Source organism: Pan troglodytes, chromosome 3 (assembly GCF_028858775.2).
Source record: "Pan troglodytes isolate AG18354 chromosome 3, NHGRI_mPanTro3-v2.0_pri, whole genome shotgun sequence".
Classification (NCBI taxonomy): Eukaryota; Metazoa; Chordata; class Mammalia; order Primates; family Hominidae; genus Pan; species Pan troglodytes.
The window spans coordinates 73,303,836-73,321,999 of NC_072401.2; the positions used below are offsets into that span (position 1 = coordinate 73,303,836).

Sequence of the window (18,164 nt, forward strand, 5' to 3'; positions counted from 1 at the left end):
AATTTTCCTGACAAATACATGGTGTTTCTAAAAGGGAGAGAGGACAAGGTCTATTGATGAAGAATAACAGAGACAAACAGACTGTAGGGGAGAAAACATACGTTATTTTCTTCCCCTTTTTAAGATCTTAGTTGAGACACTCTCCTAAAAAAAAAAAAAAGGTAAATTAACAAAAGAAAAACAAGCAGAAGTTTATGAACATGAGCCGTACCCATCATGCAGGAGAGGTCTCAGTTCAAAAGTATTTCTCTCTCAACGCAGTGGTTTGGGGGCTCTGCTTAAATAGAATTTTAACAAAGAGCCATACATGCTGTACAGTGACCAGAGAAAGGAGAAAGCAGTTGTGGTCTTTTTAAAGTCAGGAAAATGTGGGAAGATAGTAAAATCTGTTCCCAGATTTCTCTGTTGCCTGCTAGTGCCTTCTCCAGTAAGGAAGGGTTGATGTCCCCGCCGCCAGGCAAACGGAGCCTGAGGCAGAGCATTCCTCTGCGTTTTCATTGTCTTTTACTTAACATTCATCAGTATTTTGGTTTCCTTCAAGACCTAACTCCCAAATGCAATGTGAGGCTCTTGTTTAAGTCCTAATTTGAACAAATCAACTGTAAAAATATGTTTTTGAGACAATTAGGGAAACATGTATTTAGTGGGCATTAAAGAATAATTGTGGCAGGGCATGACAGCTCATGCCTGTAATCCTAGCACTTTGGGAGGCTGAGGTGGGAGGATCGTTTGAGATCAGGAGTTCAAGACCAGCCTGGGCAACCTAGGAAGACTCCATCTCTATAGAAAAAAGAAAGAAAGAAAGAATAATTGTAAATTTTGTTTGGTGTAATTATGACATGATAATTATGTGGCTTTTTAAAAATCCTTAGCAATTAGAGCTGCATACTGAGGTATTTATGGGTAAAATGACATGGTATCTGGCAGTTTCTTTAAAACAAATTTGTCCTACAGGATGCCCAAAAATTAGGGTTGGGGGGTGCCTAGATGAAACAAGATTCAAAAACAGTGTTAATTATTGAAACTACGTAATGGGTACATAGGGGTTTATTATAACATTCTCTATTTTGTGTATGTTAAGAAATTTCCATAATAAAAAAATCTTTTACGTTTTCTATCTCAAATAACTTAGAAATAAAAATAATGTGCCCTTAAAAAGTGTATTAAATTACTCAAAAAATGACTCTAGTGATGTCAAATATGCAAGTGAAAAAATTAATAAAACTGTTTTCCATGAAATATGACATTAGGAATAAATATTTCTAAATTATACCATTTATTTTAATATGTTACTTTTATTTTTCAATTTAAATTTTTGTAATACAATTATAAACATTTGTCTATTTTAGCTCTATTTTTTAAAATTTATATATTCAAATTGGCAAAAACATTTAAATGTCGTTATATTCAAGAATATACAGTAACTGCACTTTGGCAATATCTTGTTATATCAAATTAAGCAGTTATATTAAAATATAGACTCTCAACATTTGTTCATAGTGATTGGCCAGTCTAGCCACTTCATTTCATTAGAAAGGAAACAGACACACAGCTATGATGTAACCGAAAGTAAATCACAAGTTTCCTAACTCCTAGTCCAGTGCTCTTCGCAACAGAACCAAGTTTCCTCTTCTACTAAATGTATGCTCCAATTGAAATCCCCAGGATGCAACTGGAGCCATGACTCCTGGGCACAGCAGTGTTCAAACATTGACATTTCTTTGGGGACAGTAGGGAGGAGTTGACACATCCAATCCATCCTCATTGGCTGATTTTCCTGTAGTACAATTCCAGTATCACTTTCTGTCCCCAAAATGTTTCCCAGCCCACTCTTCCAGAGAAAATAGCAGCGGTGCTTCTTTTCTCCCATTTAAGGGGCCTAACCTATCTCGTCAGTAGTTCACAGGCTTTGGACGAACTGATGGGCTTTGGCTGTCTTTCTTTCTTTTCTTTCTTTCTCTCTTTTCTTTCTTTCTCTTTCTTTCTTTTCTTTCTTTCTCTCTCTTTCTCTTTCTTGCTCTCTCTCTCTTTCTTTCTTTTTCATTCACCACTGATCAGAAGGTATTATATGGCTTTTGTTTTGTTTTGAGACAGAGTCTCACTCTGTCGCCCAGGCTGCAGTGCAGTGGTGCGATCTCGGCTCACTGCAACCTCTGCCTACCGGGTTCAAGCGATTCTCCTGCCTCAGCCTCCTGAGTACCTGGGCTTAAAGGCGTGCACCACCACTCCTGGCTAATTTTTGTATTTTTAGCAGAGGCAGGGTTTTGGCATGTTGCCCAGGCTGGTCTTGAACTCCTGACTTCAGGTGACCCAACTGCCTCAGCCTCCCAAAGTGCTGGGATTACAGGCGTGAGCCACCATGCCTGGCCCATGATATGGCTTTGAATGCCGGTCCTCCACTATATGCATGGAGACAACATACCAAGTCTCACATTCTTCATCTGTAAAATGGGGACGCAAATAGTACTTACTTCAAAGGGTTGTCTTAAGGATAAAATGAGATTACATTAAATATTTAAAACACTCAATGAACACAAGCTACTATTAATATGAGCTCAGTAACTCTTGAGTGAATCTAGAAAGTGTTCAGGAATGGCCATATGAATGACTTTTATGCTGACTTTACCCATTCATTTTAAGCTTTGGAACAGAGAAGGATAAAGAAACTTAAATCCCAGTCCAAGGTCATGCAGCTTACCTTTCAGGTAGAAAGACAGACAACAAGCAAGTAAATAACTTCAGATAGTGGTAAGCGCTGGTAAGGAAATAAATCAGTGTGATGTGGCTGGTAAGGCAGAAGGAGGGGGTGCCTACTTTAGGGAGAGAAGTCAGGGCCTTCCTGAAGTAGCATGGTCATGAGACTCTCTCTAAAAAGTTTTCAGACTCTGCTTTAGAAAACACTACATTAAGGCAGGCACGGTGGCTCACACCTGTAACGTCAGCAATTTGGGAGGCTGAGGCAGGCAGATCACTTGAGGTCAGGAGTTTGAGACCAGCCTGGCCAACATGGTGAAACCTGTCTCTACTAAAAATACAAAAATTAGCTGGGTGTGGTGGTGCAGGCCTGTAATCCCAGCTACTCGGGAGGCTGAGGCAGGAGAATCACTTGAACCTGGGAGGCAGAGGTTGCAGTGAGCTGAGATTGCACCATTGCACTCCAGCCTTGGCGACAAGAGCAAAACTCCATCTCAAAAAAATAAATAAGTAAAAAATAAAAAGAGGTTATTGTTGCCACTTAACTCAGAAAAATGAAGTGCTTGTCCTGTAGGATACTCCAGTACATTTTACTTTGTATGCTATGGATGTGTTATTGTTGTGGATATATTCAGCCTCCCCAACCACAGAAATAGTTCTTCAAGGAAGGAATCCATGTCTTATTCATCTACAGCTCAGTACCTACACCATAAACATAGTATGTGCTCAATAAAGTTCAGCAATAACAGTGATGATTAGGTGATGATACTATTGTTAGGTGATAGAATAATAGAACCAACTCTATAAATTTTTAGAATTTGGCACACAACCAAAATGCCATGTCTTAGTCATCTTTGCACTCCATAGGACATAGAAGAGTGACTTAGTAGTCGCTCAATAAATGTTGGACGAAAAAAATCTTATTGAGTGAGTAGAGGCACGGGGATGTGCTAATTATTGCCCAACGTTTACACCACTTTTTGTAAATATTATATAAATATACTTAGTGTTTGTTGAGCTTTACTAAAGGAATTAATGTAAAGACTTACTGGAATTGACAAGGAAAATCTAGAAGACAAATTGAGAAGGTAGAAGGCTTTAAAGTAGTCTTTTCTTTTGTTTTGCTTTTTTGAGACGGAGTCTTGCTCTGTTGCCCAGGCTGGAGTACAGTGGCATGATCTTGGCTCACTGCAACCTCCACCTCCCAGATTCAAGTGATTCTCCTACCTCAGCCTCCAGAGTAGCTGGGATTACAGTCACATGCCACCATGCCTAGCTAATTTTTATATTTTTAGTAGAGCTTGGGTTTCACCATGTTGGCCAGGCTGGTCTTGAACTCCTGATCTCAGGTGATCCGCCTGCTTAGGCCTCCCAAACCATTACAGGCGTGAGCCACCATGCCCGGCCTAAAATAATGTTTTCTAAAGCAAAGTCTGAAAACTTTTTAGAGAAAGTCTCATGACCATGTGACTTCAGGAAGGCTGCTTTAGGTAGCATGGACAGGAAAAGCCCTACAAAAGATTAGCTTTCTCACCTCTTAAAAACAGGCTGAGACCCAGTAATAGAAATTAGCCATGAGAGAATCCTGGGAAAACAATAGGCATGCCAGGTAGAGAGAACCACAGATGCAGACTCTGAAGCAGGGCAAGTATAGGGGTTCACCTTTTGGAGGAATAGAAAGGAAGCCAGTATGACTGAGACCAAGTGAGCATGAGGGCGAGTGGTAGGGGATGTCAGAGACCCCGTGGAGCTCTACACACTGCTGCAGGAAGCTTGGATTTATTGTAAGAGCAATGAGACGCCACAGGAAGGACTATAAGGGAAAGACATGATCTGATTCATTTTAAAAATACCCACTCTGGCTGCGGTAGCCATGGGGCTGCAGGGGACAAGAGTAGACACAGGCAGACTTGTCAGGAAACTCATGTAGAAATCCAGGTGAAGCCGGCCGCGGTGGCTCACGCCTGTAATCCCAGCACTTTGGGGGGCCGAGGCGGGGCAGATCACAAGGTCAGGAGATCAAGACCATCCTGGCTAACATGGTGAAACCCCGTCTCTACTAAAAATACAAAAAAATTAGCCGGGCATGGTGGCGGGCACCTGTAGTCCCAGCTACTCGGGAGGCTGAGGCAGGAGAATGGCGTGAACCTGGGAGGCGGAGCTTGTAGTGAGCCGAGATCGCGCCACTGCACTCCAGCCTGGGCGACAGAGCGAGACTCGTCTCAAAAAAAAAAAAAAAAAAAAAAAGAAAGAAAAGAAATCCAGGTGAGAAGTGACCACAACTGGACAACTGGAGTGAGTGTGTTAGCAGCAGAAATGAATAAATTCAGGAAATATTCTTGAGATAAAACTGATAGAACTTTCATTGGGTGCATTGTACTTGAAGGTGAGGCAAGAAGAATAGATTTTCTTTAGCTTGAGCAACTTCAAGATATTTTCTCAGATGGGGGAGACTGAAGGAAGAACAAGGCTGGAAGGGAAATCAGGACTTCTGTTTGAAAAAGTATAGTCAATTTGAGAAGCATATGATACATGCAAATGGAGATGTCCAGGAGGCAGTTGAATAGTAAGTGTCAGACTCAGAGAAGAGAGAGAATATAAAAATTTAGAAGGCAGCAGCATAGAAATGCTAAACTCTTGAGTGAGTGTGGTTATGACCACCTAGGGGTAAAAGTGTAAATATTTTTTAAAGGAGTCAGGACAGAGCCTGCTAGAATTCAAGAATTCAGAGAGGGTTCAGCAAAGGAGCCTGAGAAGGAGAAACAGTCAGGTGGATGCTAAACTAGGAGACTATGGTGTCACAGAGGCCACGAGAAGGGAGTAGCCAGTTGTGTTAGATGCTGCCAAGAGGTTTAATGAGATAATAATACTAACACATTGGCTGGGCGTGGTGGCTCATGCCTGTAATCCCAGCACTTTGTGAGGCTGAGGTAAGCGGATCACCTAAGGTCAGGAGTTCAAGACCAGCCTGGCCAACATGGTGAAACCCTGTCTCTACTAAAAATACAAAAATTAGCCAGGCATGGTGGCGCATACTTGTAATCCCAGCTACTCTGGAGGCTGAGACTGGAGAATCGCTTGAACCCAGGAGGCGGACTTTGCAGTGAGCCAAGATCATGCCACTGCACTCCAGCCTGGGAAACACAGCAAGCCTCCATCTCAAAATAGTAATAATAATAATAATAACACTACAACACTACTACTACTACTAGCTAACATCTACTGAGCACTTACAATGTACCACATCTGTTCTAAGACCTTTATGGGTATTAACTCTTTGAGTCTTTTTGACAATGCTAACGATAGAGAAGAAACCATTGGATTTGGTAACACAGCGGTCAAATGAAGAGATCTTTCATTCAACAACAATTAATTCCTGACTTGTTCCAGGCAAGCTTGAGGCACTAAGGATGAAAGACAAAGGTCCTGCCTCCATAAGAGCTTAATGTAAACAAGTAAACAAATAGATATATCATGCAGTCCGATAAGTGTCTCAAAGAAAATGAGCAGGCCAAATAATGCTGTTTTTGGTACCCCATGAAAAGGAGATGACAAGTTATTTGAAAGAAGAGTGCCCTGGCAGAGGAGAAAGCAAGTGAAATGATCCTGAGCTCAGAGCAAGGATGCCCATGTGCCTGCAGAGCAAAAACCGACAGGAGAGTAGTAGGACATGATGTCATGGACATATCAGGTCAAGTTCAAGGTGAGGTTAGTGACAGGCTCAGATCAAGTGGGGCCTTGTAGGCCTGCTAAGGACTTTAGAGCAGGGGTTCCCAACCCCCGGGCTGTGGACTGGTTTTGTCTGTGGCCTGTTAGGAGCCAGGCTACACAGCAGGAGGTGAGTGGCAGGCGAGCAGGCATTACAGCCTGAACTCCGCCTCCTGTCAGATCAGTGGTGGCATTACATTCTCACAGAAACAAACCCTATCGTGAACTGCGCATACGCATGTGAGGGATCTAGCTTGCTGGGTCCTTATGAGAATCTAACTAATGCTTGATAGATTGATCTGAAGTGGAACAGTTCCCCCCCACCCCTTGAAAAAATTGTCTTCCACGAAACCCGTCCCTGGTGCCAAAAAGGTTGGGGATCCCTGCCTTAGAGGTGAGAACCCTACCTGAGGTGAGAACCCATTCTGGAGGGTTGAGAGCAAGAGAACTGCATATAATTTATGTTCTAAGGGACTTCTGTGACCAGTGTAGGTATAATGAACCGGGGATGGTGCAAGACAAGAACCCAGCTGGAGGCTACTGCAGTGGACCTGTAGCAGGACGAGGCACAGACAAAACCCCTCAGACACTGAGTAAAAGAAGGAAGGGCTTTATTCGGCCGGGAGCATCAGCAAGACTCATGTCTCAAAAACTGAGCTCCCCGAGTGAGCAATTCCTGTCCCTCTTAAGGGCTTACAACTCTAAGGGGGTCCGCATGACAGGGTCATGATCGATTGAGCAAGCATCACTGGGGGCTGCATGCACCAGTAATTAGAACAGAACAGAACAGGACAGGGATTTTCACAGTGCTTTTCCATACAATGTATGTAATCTATAGATAACATAACCAATTAGGTCAGGGGTCGATCTTTAATGACCAGGCCCAGGGTGTGGCGCTGGGCTGTCTGCCTGTGGATTTCATTTCTGCCTTTTAGTTTTTACTTCTTCTTTCTTTGGAGGCAGAAATTGGGCATAAGACAATATGCGTGGTGGTCTCCTCCCTTAGACCAGGCAAGAGATGATAGTGGCTTACAAAGATGATGACATTTTAAATGTTAAGAAATGGCATAGTCAGGATATAGCTCAAAGTTACAATTTGCTAATGGTTTAAAGTCTGAGTGTAAGAGAAAAACAGGCGTCAAGAATGATGCTAAGGTTTTTAGGCACCTGGATAAATAAATGGTGGTGCCATTTGCTGAAATGGGAAACAATGAGGGAAGAGCACATATGGGTGTTGTAGGAAGACTTCATTGGTGGGCACATTATGGTTTTGTTGTTGTTGTTGTTGTTTGTTGTTGTTGTTGAGATGCAGTTTCACTCTCGTTGTGCAGGCTGGATTGCAATGGTGCAATCTCGGCTCACTGCAACCTCCACCTCCCAGGTTCAAGCGATTCTCCTGCCTTAGCCTCCCGAGTAGCTGGGATTACAGGCATGTGCCACCACGCCTAGCTATTTTTTTTGTATTTTTAGCAGAGACGGGGTTTCACCATGTTGGCGAGGCTGGTCTTGAACCCCTGACCTCAGGTAATTCACCCACCTGAGCCTCCCAAAGTGCTGGGATTACAGGCGTAAGCCACTGCACCCAGCCCACCTTATGTTTTACATGCCAAATTGATATTCAAGCGGGGATGATAAATCAACGACTGGTTATAAAACTTGAGTTTAGGGGAAAAACTGAGGCTAGAGATAATTTGGGAAGTTACCAGAATATAGTTAAGGCCATGGAACTGATGACCTAACCCAGGGAATAAGGAAAGTTCTAGAAGAATGAATCTGAGAGGACTAAGCCATTGGTCACTTCAACCTAAAGGCTGGGAAGAGGAGGATTCAGCAAAGGAAACTGACTAAAGAACAATCAGTGAGGTAGGACAACAGAGGTAGAGGCATCCCAGAAGTCAAGTAAAGAAGACTTCTAAGAAAATAAGAGGTTAATGTGTCAGATGAGTAAGATGAAGATGAAGAATTAGCCATTGAATTTCACAAGGCAGCGATCATTGTGACCTCAACAAAAGCCACTGCAGCTAAGTGGAGGGGATGAAAATTTAAGTGGTTCTCTAGAGAAGGGGGAAAAGGGGGGAAAGAGGACATGGAGATGATGACTTGCAGGCAATTCAATTGAGAAATTTTTCCTCTAAAGCAGAGCAAAGAAATCATGGTACCTGGATGGGCACACGGGGTTCAGGGAAGGTTTGGGGTTTCTTAAAGATAAGAGTTATTGTGCATTTTGCTGTTGTCGTTGTTGTTGTTTGGTTAGTTGGTTTTAGTTTTTGTTTTTGTTCTTCAGACAGAGTCTTGTTCTGCTTCCCAGGCTGGAGTACAGTGGCATGATCATATCTCACTGTAGCCTCAAACTGCTGAGTCTGAGGTGATGCTCCTGCCTCAGTCTACCAGTAACTGGGACTACAGGTATGTGCCACCATGCGTGGTTAATAATTTTTTTTTTTTTTTTTTTTTTTGTAGAAAGGGGGTCTCACTATGTTGCTCAGGCTGATTTTGAATTCCAGCCTCAAGTGATCCTTCCACCTTGGCCTCTCAAAGTGCTGGGATTACAGGTGTGAGGCACCGCACCCAGTCCATTGCACATGTTTGTATCCTGATGGGAATGATCCAGTAGAGGAGGAATACAATGATGCAGGAGAGAGAGGCTAATTTTAGGAGCAAAGAGCTTAAAGAAGTTAGATGGGATTGAAATCCAACATATAGATTGAGGGAAAGGCCTTTAATAGGAGCAAGGACAGTTCATCCATTATTAACAGGAAAAAATGTAGAGTACATACGTATAGATGCTGGTATTTTGGTGGATTTCATGGTGGAAAGATATGAAGATCTTTCAGAATTTCTTCTATTTTCAGTGAAGAAAAAAGTGAAATCATCGGCTAAGAGCGAGGAGGAAAGGATGCATAAGGTTGAGGAATAAGAGCACTCACCATAATTTCTGGGACAGCTGGAAAATAAATTGACTGTGGAAATACAGTATGACTGGCAAGCAGCACTGAGAGCCCACTTGAAGTTCAGGGGCATGGATTTAAAGGTCAGTTATCATAGTTGGCATAGTTGTTTGCCTTTCTCTTGCCATTATCTGTTATTCCAAGTGCAGGCAAGGGTTGGATTTAACAAGGCAAGAATGACAGAGGGAGAGAGAATCAAGGCAGTGATTCCATTGTTGGTCCATGGAATATAAGGTGAGGAGAGACAGCAGGACATAAGATAGTGATATATAATGAAAAGTTAGTAGGATCAATGGATTTGAAGTCCCTTAAGCTGAAAATTTGATAGGGGGGTTCATGGAGGAGTGAGCTGGAAAGCTAAGACATGGTTAGAGATTAGAGTGCTTGAAATAGTCTGGAAATGGTAGAGCAGTTAACAATGGCTTTGATAGTGGGTGCCTACGATGGGGTGAAGGACGAGATCTTTCCAAGTGAGGAGGTCAGAGAACTGAGAAGCCAAATGGATCATCCAAGTGGATATGAAATCTCTATGCATGATGATAGGAGTGGCGGCAGAGAGAAAAGCAGTAAACTAGAGCAGTTTTGGGAGAGTAGAGGAAAGAAGCCTAACCAAATGTGTTGAGAATGAGAGGTGAAGAAATTGAGTCAGTGAGTATAGACAACTCTTTTGACAAGTTCTGCAATTAAGAACAACAGAGAAATGGGGGTGATGCTGGTGGAAGGGGAGAGTCTGAAAATGACATGGGGTCAAGAGTTATTTCAAGATGGAAGATTCTAGAATATGTGTATGATGGTACTGATTAATTAGGGAGAAATTGATGCTGTAGAAGAGACAGGATAACTGCAGGAAGAAAGTTCTTCAGGAAATGAGAGTGGTACCTAAAGCATAAGTGAAGGATTTTGCCTTTCATTTAAAAAAAAAGGCACAATTCTTCCCTGAAATATGAGAAAAGGCAGAATTCATGGGTACAGATGCGGGTAAAGCAATAGATCTATTGTAAGAAAATAAGGGATTTCATGATTGATCACTTCTATTTTCTCAATAAAGAATGGGGCAAAGTCTTCAGCTGGGTGGGGGGGTCAAAGGTGTGAAGTTTAGAGGAGAGTAAGGCAGTTAGTCATCTTCAGAGACTGGGAAAACTAGCTTACTAAGGGAATAAAGTGAGCTTGCCAGGCAGTGCCAAGTGACCAATTGAGATGAAATTGAAATAAACCAGACAGTATGACTGTGCAATTTTGCACAGCAAGAGTCAACTGCTGAGGTGTAAGAAGCGAGTAGATGGACGGCTGGGTTTAATCAGGGTTGAGGTTTTGTCAGAAGTATGATGGATAACCAGAGAGCCAATGGAATGGTGGAAGACATAAGGGAGCAACTGCAATGGCAGACCATGGAATCGAGGCTGGGTAAGGAGCAGTCAGTGAGAACATAAGATAAAAATTGGTTTCCCAAAAGATTGGCGGTCCAATGAGGACAAATAATTGCTTTGGGTTGGGTCATTAGTGAGGGGTCATAAATGAGCGAGTGGGGTCAGAGCAAGGATGTTTATACCCAAGTCCCATCTGCTCTGTTACCTTGTGAAGGTGGTGAGGACTGAGCATATCATGAGCACTTTGTAGATGCATACTCTTTGAATACTTGCTCAATGAATGCTTTGTTTCCACATGTGACCATATGCCAAACACTGACGAAAATATCCTCCCTTCAAGGATCACTCTCTTTAGTTAAAGAGAAAGATGAATGGTGAAATACAAGATCTTAAGTGCTCTAATAAGGGTAACATTCAAAGTGCAACCCAGAGGGATGCAATGACTTAACTGTAGAGGCGAATGAAGAAGGGCTTCAAAAGGAGGTAACAATAGCTCATTAGGTGGCAGTGGAAGAGGAGAGATTCAGTTTCTCTCATTATCAGGGTGTCAGTTTCCCATATGAGTCCCTTGAAACCCAAGGGCTGATGACTGCGAAGCAACAGGTAAATGACACGAGTTCTTTTCAATATGGCAAGCTCTTGCATGCAAACCTCCACCTTAGGACCCCCGGTTCTACATGGGGCGTGGGTGCTCAGCGCGTGGGGAATGAGGGGAAGGGAGAAGCAGGAGAGGGGACGAGGGAAGGGGAACACCTACCACCCAGGAAAGACAGCTGAGGCCGTGGCGGGGCTCTGGTGATCAGAGAGGGGGAGATCATTACTGCGGCGCTGGGAAGCAACTCGGTTTCCTTGGCCTCGCGGGACTTGCGGGGCTCACGGGTGTGGCGGAGCTGGCGGGGTTCACGGGCCTTGAGGAGTTTGGGGGCTGCATGGGGCCCAAGGAGTTCGTAAGATGCATAGGAGTCCCGGGGCTTGTGGGGCGCATAGGGAGCGTGGGGCTCATAGGACTCGTGAGGCTCATCACATTCCTCGGACTCGTCTCGCTGGTCTTGCTCCTTGACCTCCTCGGGTTCCTCGGGATTCTCGTGTTTCTCGGGATCCTCGGACTCCTCAAGCTCTCTGTGAGTGTCCAGAATCCTGAGCACAATGGGCTTCTGGAAGACTTCAGAGCAAGTGGATATTTCTGTTGAGACCGGCCCATCGGTCACCTCGGACGGCGCAGACGAACTTAGAAACTCTTGGTTCTCCATTCGCGCCAGAAGCTTCTGTCGCGCGCGGGGCTCACCCTCCCGACTGGTTGCCCAGGCGCAGTTTGCTTTCTGCGCGATACGATAAGGGTTGCCGGGGCCCCCCGCGCCCAGCCCCGCCCCGAGCCCCGCCCCGAGCCCCGCCCCAGCCATACACAGCCCCGCCCCGGTCTAGCCCCCGAGCCCCGCCCTAGTCCCACACAGCCCCGCCCCGGCCGGACTCAGCCACATCTCACTCCGCCTTCCTGCGCGTTGTACGGTTGCCAAGGGGACGCACCACTCTCCAGGACCTTCTGGGCTCATCCGGGGACGGAGAAAAGCCAGAGACAGGTCGGTGGAGATAGGAGACGAGATGCTGACCCTGTTCCCCGTGTCCAGAGCAAGGATTCTCGCCTGCTGTCGTTCGCGGAGGCCCTGGGGTAGAACATGTCAGTTTCTAATCTAGTTAGGGCGCCCCTCAGACCCCAGAGGCAATCTATATAGAGCTTGTGCCCAGAGGTTCCTGGACACAATCTCTATACGGGCTTTTGTCCCCTAATCATGCTGGGAGAGGATGCTGAGACTGATAATATTCTAAGGCCCTCAGTTACTAACACTGATTTCCATCAATTTCTAGTTAAATGCACGACCATCAGAATGGAGCGGGGGCGGGGGGCGGGGGGTGCGGGGGAGGTGGATCCACCAGTGCGACATTTGACATAAGCTTACATTCAAGAAGAGTCTCAAACTTGAATGTTTTACTTTATCTCCACATGAAGTTCTATACACAGTCACAAAGAAACACTGACTGGATTAAAAGAAAAATACATTCATGTACATCTTGTGTCTCATTACAGGGCTCACTATCTACTGAAGCATGCTATCAGGTACTTTTTATAAAGGGCTGTAATTATCTTGTGAACAGTACAACTGTGTGCTGTGTTCTGTGGGTGCGTCCATTAATTTGTTAACTGTGGTATCTTTTAAATATACCACACTTCTTGTAACCCTGTTTTTGGCATCCTCTCTTTTTTATCACTTATTATACCAAGAGACTTTAAAAACAGGTGGCCTGGCCGTCTCTCAATCCTTGAGGAGTGCTTTCAGCTAATTTTCATGGTGGTGACAGTGTGATAGAGGGGAATAGAAGTGGTGGAGTTTTACTGATGTGTTTATTTTCAAGGGAAGGGACTAGAGGTGTTAAGGAATAAGTTGTCTGTTAAAATATTTAGTAAAACCAAGTACCCCTTTTGCTCGTTACTGGGTATTCCTTGTATGTACTTAGTCTCATAGATGCTAAGAAAAGTTAGAAGAGAAATATTTTGGATTGTGAATGTTATCTGGAATGGAACTAGAAGATTCATTCTAGCATGTGCGTATATGAATCGGAATCTCCTTCAACCTTACTTTGATATAGATGTGTGTAATATTGTATGAAAGTTCAGGAAATATCCCCCAGAACTTGGAAGGAGAAATAAAGCTACTCTCAGAGAGTTTTAACTCAACCTTTAAACCAATCAGGGAGGAGTTATGTAAATCCACCTTAAAGAGGCAGGATGGCCCTTAAATCAGTAAAAGTAGTCCCCGGTTACATGAAATGTCTTCGAAAGTCCAAAGAACATGTCAATTGAAAGAGGGGGATTCAGGCCACTGTGAATGTACAGAATGAGCATCATAGAGGCTGTGCCTTCTCAAAAACTGCAGAAAGGAGGGGATCTAAGCCAATAGACTGCAATTGTTACAGCCTATCTTTTAGGCCCACTTGCTATGAATGTGGTGCCACTGTATATCAAAATATTCATGTTTAGCTTTCTTTCTTTCTTTTTTATTTGGGACAGGGTCTGGCTCTGTCGTCCAGGCTGGAGTGCAGTGGAGCAATCTTGACCCACTGCAACTTCTGCCTCTTGAACTCACACCATTCTCCCACCTCAGCCTCTTGAGTGGCTGGGACTACAGGCGCATGCCACCACGCCTGGCTAATTTTTTGTATTTTTTGTAGAGACAGGGTTTTGCCATGTTGCCCAGGATGGTCTCAAACTCCTGAGCTCAAGCGATCCACCCACTTTGGCCTCCCAAAGTGCTGGGGTTACAGGCATGAGCCACTGCACTGGTCACAGGCAGCTTTCTGAAATGACTTGCTTCTCAAGGAGTCTGCTTATTGGGAAAGATTATAATGATCACACAGAATGAATTCTTTTCCAAGTCTGTCTTAGTTCATTTTATGTTGCTATAATAGAATACCTGAGACTGGGTAATTTATAAAGAACTTATTTCTCATAGCTCTGGAGGCTGGGGCATCCAAGTGCATGGCTGTGGCATCTGGTGAGTCTTTCTTGATGCAGCATAGCATAACATGGTGGGAGGGCTGAACATGAAAGAGAGGCACCAGGGCTGGACTCATTTTATAACAACCCACTCCCACCATAATGACATCATGATAAGGTCATGGCAGGCCACCCAGGCCCATCATCATCTCTCTGGATTCTACAGTGGCCTCTGAACTGGTGGAACTTCTGACTTTTACCTTTGATCACCTCCAATCATAACACTCCAAACCATTTTTTTAAATCCTCAAGCTTTACATTATAAGGTGTTCCATACTCTGGTTATTTTTTCCCTCTCTAGTCTACTTTGAGCCACTCCACCCTTGCTGTCTACATTCTGGCCTCCCTACTCTTCTCTAAAGTGTCAAGCTCTTTCCCATTTCAGTCTCTTCTCACACCTGTTCCCACTGCGTGGAGCCCATTTCTTCCCACTGTTTACATACTGGCTCTTTTCTAGCCTCTGGGGCTCAGCTTAAATATTACCCACTCAAAGAGGTCTTTCCAGCCCATATTAATTTTAAAAATGTTCCCACATTATTTTCTATTTCATTTCCTTGCTTCAACATAATTTGTAATTATTTCATCTGCTTGTTTATTTTTGTGTATTTCCCCAGCTAGAATGTAAGCTCCTTAAAGACAGTGAAATTCTCTGTCCTGGTCACTGGTATATTCCCTGTGCCAAGCACAGTGAATGACTGTGAATAGCTGTCATTATTTCGTTTTCCTGCCTAGAATCCCTTCCCTTTTCTTCTGAAGGCAGAACCCCTCCTTTCTGCAGGGAACTCATTCAGTATAGTTTAAGGGGCTGATCCTTCCTTCTAACCCAGGTCTGACCAATCCAGCCACAGTAATTGGTTCAAGGATGAATATGCAACCCCAGAAGAGCCAATTGGTATCCCTCCATGAGATTTAATGGATGTCTGCTCAGAAAAGGAAGGTCCATCTTACTCTGAGATCATGAGCTATAAGAATGGCTTGTGTTGACAGCAGTCATCTTGCTGCTCTGAGGAGGGAATCTAAGAATCAAACCAAGCAGAGGTTGGCAGGGCCAGGACATGGAGAGACAGTCTTATCTTTGAACTTCTGAACTCCTGAATCCACCCATGCCCAGATTTTCCAGGATGATGAAGAAAAAAAAATTCTTTTTTTGTGGGGGTACACACAAATTTGAGTTGAATTTCCGTTAAAAAAATTTTTGTAGAGACAGGGTCTTTCTATGTTGCCTAGGTTGCTCTCTAACTCCTGGCCTCCAGCAGTCCTCCTGCTTCTGCCTCCCGAAGTGCTGGGATTACAGGCCTGAGCCACTGTGCCCAGCCTTTTTGAACAAGGTCTCATTCCATTGCCCAAGCTGAAGTGCAGTGGTGCAATCACTGCTCACTGCAGCCTTGACCTCCCCAGGCACAAGTGATCCTCCCATCTTAGCCTCCCAAGTAGCTGGGACTACAGGTATGCACCATCACATCTGGCTAGTTTTTTGTTTGTTTGTTTCTGGTGTGTATTTTTTGAAGAGATGGGGTATCACCAAGTTGCCCAGGCTGGTCTCAAACTCCTTGGCTCAAGTGATCCACCTACCTTGGTCTCCCAAAGTGCTGGGATTACAGGCGTGATCCACTGCATCCAGCCTGAATTTCCTTTTAACTGAATTTATTTTTAGCTGAAAGAGTTCTGGCACATGGTGCTCCCAAAATGTTTACTGAATGAAAAGGCAGATCCACTCTTGGTGTGCTAACTAAACCTACTTTCTAACATGACTCAGCTTCTCAAACCTGGAATGCTTGTAAGCCCGGAAGGCTGGCAACAGACAAGAGATTGTGGTAAAGTCTCCAAGGTCGTATGCCACCCCATTAGGCCCATTGGGCAGGCTACCAGCCAGGCAGCCTCTCTGACAATACACCAATCTGTCTTGTTGTCTAGTGCCATTTCTGTTAGAAACCCCCATGACACAAACCCTCATCGTTAGCCTGAGAGCATCTCAAGTACAGAATCCCTGCTTTGTTCACCCTGGTGTCAAGCAATGACTGCCATGTTGGCACTCCATAACTGTCCACTGAAGGAAAAACTCCAGCCACAACACTTGTTGCCAAAATGCAGAATCTAAAATCAGAATCTGAGATTAAAAAGACCAAACAGGGAAGAACAGAGATATTGTTCCCCATCCTGAAAGCTTTTGGCCTTATCTTTGAAATAAGCATCCAGAAACTTCTCTATGTCCCTGATCACCTTAGAAAACCTAGGGAAGGGACAAGCACATAGAATCAGAGTTTAGGGCTGGAAGTGGTCTGCATCTCACTTGATCTTTTTACAAGGACAAGACCAAGACAGTCAAGGAATTCATCCAGGGGTCCATTCGCGGTAATCCTTGGGGCAGAGGTTAAAATCCAACATTTCTGACAATTCCGAATCATTGTGTGATCCACCCTCCATAGGCCAGACAAGAAGGTTTAACATTAGACACCTGAGTGGCTGCTGTGATAAGATACCATTAAACATGATGGCGTGGTGCTGATATGAGAAAGGTAATGATTTTAAAGGCTCACTCTCCAATGTCTCATCTTGCAGAGGGCAATCATCATTTTGCACATGCATGCATAAATTCAATTGTGTTCTATTTTAACCTAAAACTAGAGACAGTTATGTGCTAATATTGAGAGGGGTTATCTTCACCAAATTTGGATTTTTTTTTTTTTTTTTTTTTTTTTTGAGACAGGGTCTCACTATGTTTCCCAGGCTGGTCTCAAACTCATAGGTTCAAATGATCCTCCTGCCTCAGACTCCCAAAGTGTTGGAATTACAGGTGTGAGCCACCATGTCTGACCCCATATTTGTATTATTTCACCACAGATTCCAAATTTTATTTTATTTTATTTTGTTTATTTTTCTTGAGACGGAGTCTTGCTCTGTTGCCCAGGCTGGAGTGCAGTGGTGCGGTCTTGGCTCACTGCAACCTCTGCCTCCTGGGTTCAAGCGATTCTCCTGCCTCAGCCTCCCGAGTAGCTGGGATTACAGGTGCCTACCACCACCCCTGGCTAATTTTTTGTATTTTTAGTAGAGACAGGTTTTCACCATGTTGGCCAGGCTGCTTTTGAACTCCTGACCTCATGATCCGCCCGCCTCGGCCTCCCAAAGTGCTGGGATTACAGGTGTGAGCCACCACGCCTGACCCCATATTTGTATTATTTCACCACAGATTCCAAATTTTAAAAGGAAGGATTTATAGAGCAAACTCTCTTTACAATTTTTTTTAAAACCAAAGCAAGGCACTATAGTTACAAGTTGGATTTACAGAGTGTCTGCAAATAAATATAGTTATCACTCTTTCTAGTGAAGAAAGTTTATCTATATAAAAGCAAAATGTTAAGAATTTTAAAAACAAATCCCCACAATGTTCCTCATCTCGTCTAACAAGCTCCTGGAAAAGAAGCCCTTCCTAACTCTTTCTGAATACTGTTAATGTTTATTTCTCTGGGGGTTTGACAAAGTTCACTTTCCTCATTGTCCTACCCTGATATTTCTTATAGTGTTAAACAGATCCACTTAATGGAAAGACACCCGGTTTTTTACTTGAAAAGAGAAAACATACTAAAATATATTCAAGGCCAGGTGCACTGGCTCATTCCTGTAATCCCAGGACTTTATGAGACCGAGGCGGGCAGATCGCTTGAGCTCAGGAATTCGAGACCAGCCTAGGCCACATGGCAAAACCCCATCTCTGCTAAAAATAGAAAAATTAGCCGGGCATGGTGGCGTGCACCTCTGGTCCCAGCTACTTGGGAGACTGAGGAGGGAGGATCACCTGAGCTGAGATCATGCCACTGCACTCCAGCCTGGGCAACAGAGTGAGACCCTATCCACCCCCACAAAAAAATTTCATATAAATTTCATGCCATTGCAAAACAA

At 43.9% G+C, this 18,164-nt stretch overlaps 1 protein-coding gene and 2 long non-coding RNA genes across 5 annotated transcripts in view; 2 read left to right on the forward strand and 1 right to left on the reverse strand.

The window, feature by feature from the left end:
* SPMAP2L (sperm microtubule associated protein 2 like) overlaps positions 1–12,086 on the reverse strand; it is a 73,574-nt gene extending 61,488 nt beyond the window's left edge. Inside the window, exon 1 of one of the 2 annotated variants that reach the window (XR_010156302.1) lies at positions 11,475–12,086. Coding sequence is in view for 1 of the 2 variants with exons in the window: in XM_016951677.3 (XP_016807166.1) it covers positions 11,475–11,967 (493 nt within the window). In the remaining variant the exon portion in view is untranslated. The remainder of the gene's footprint in view (positions 1–11,474) is intronic. The other variant, XM_016951677.3, reaches the window with a different exon arrangement.
* On the forward strand, positions 8,459–9,433 carry LOC134809794 (uncharacterized). Its single transcript, XR_010156307.1, has 3 exons — positions 8,459–8,557; positions 8,687–8,808; positions 9,255–9,433. It is a non-coding gene; the product is annotated as an uncharacterized LOC134809794 (long non-coding RNA).
* The window catches only part of LOC107974315 (uncharacterized), a 64,487-nt gene continuing 58,365 nt past the window's right edge, over positions 12,043–18,164 (forward strand). Inside the window, exons 1-2 of one of the 2 annotated variants that reach the window (XR_010156303.1) lie at positions 12,043–12,294; positions 12,801–12,830. This is a non-coding gene — a long non-coding RNA (uncharacterized LOC107974315). The remainder of the gene's footprint in view (positions 12,295–12,800; positions 12,831–18,164) is intronic. The other variant, XR_010156304.1, reaches the window with a different exon arrangement.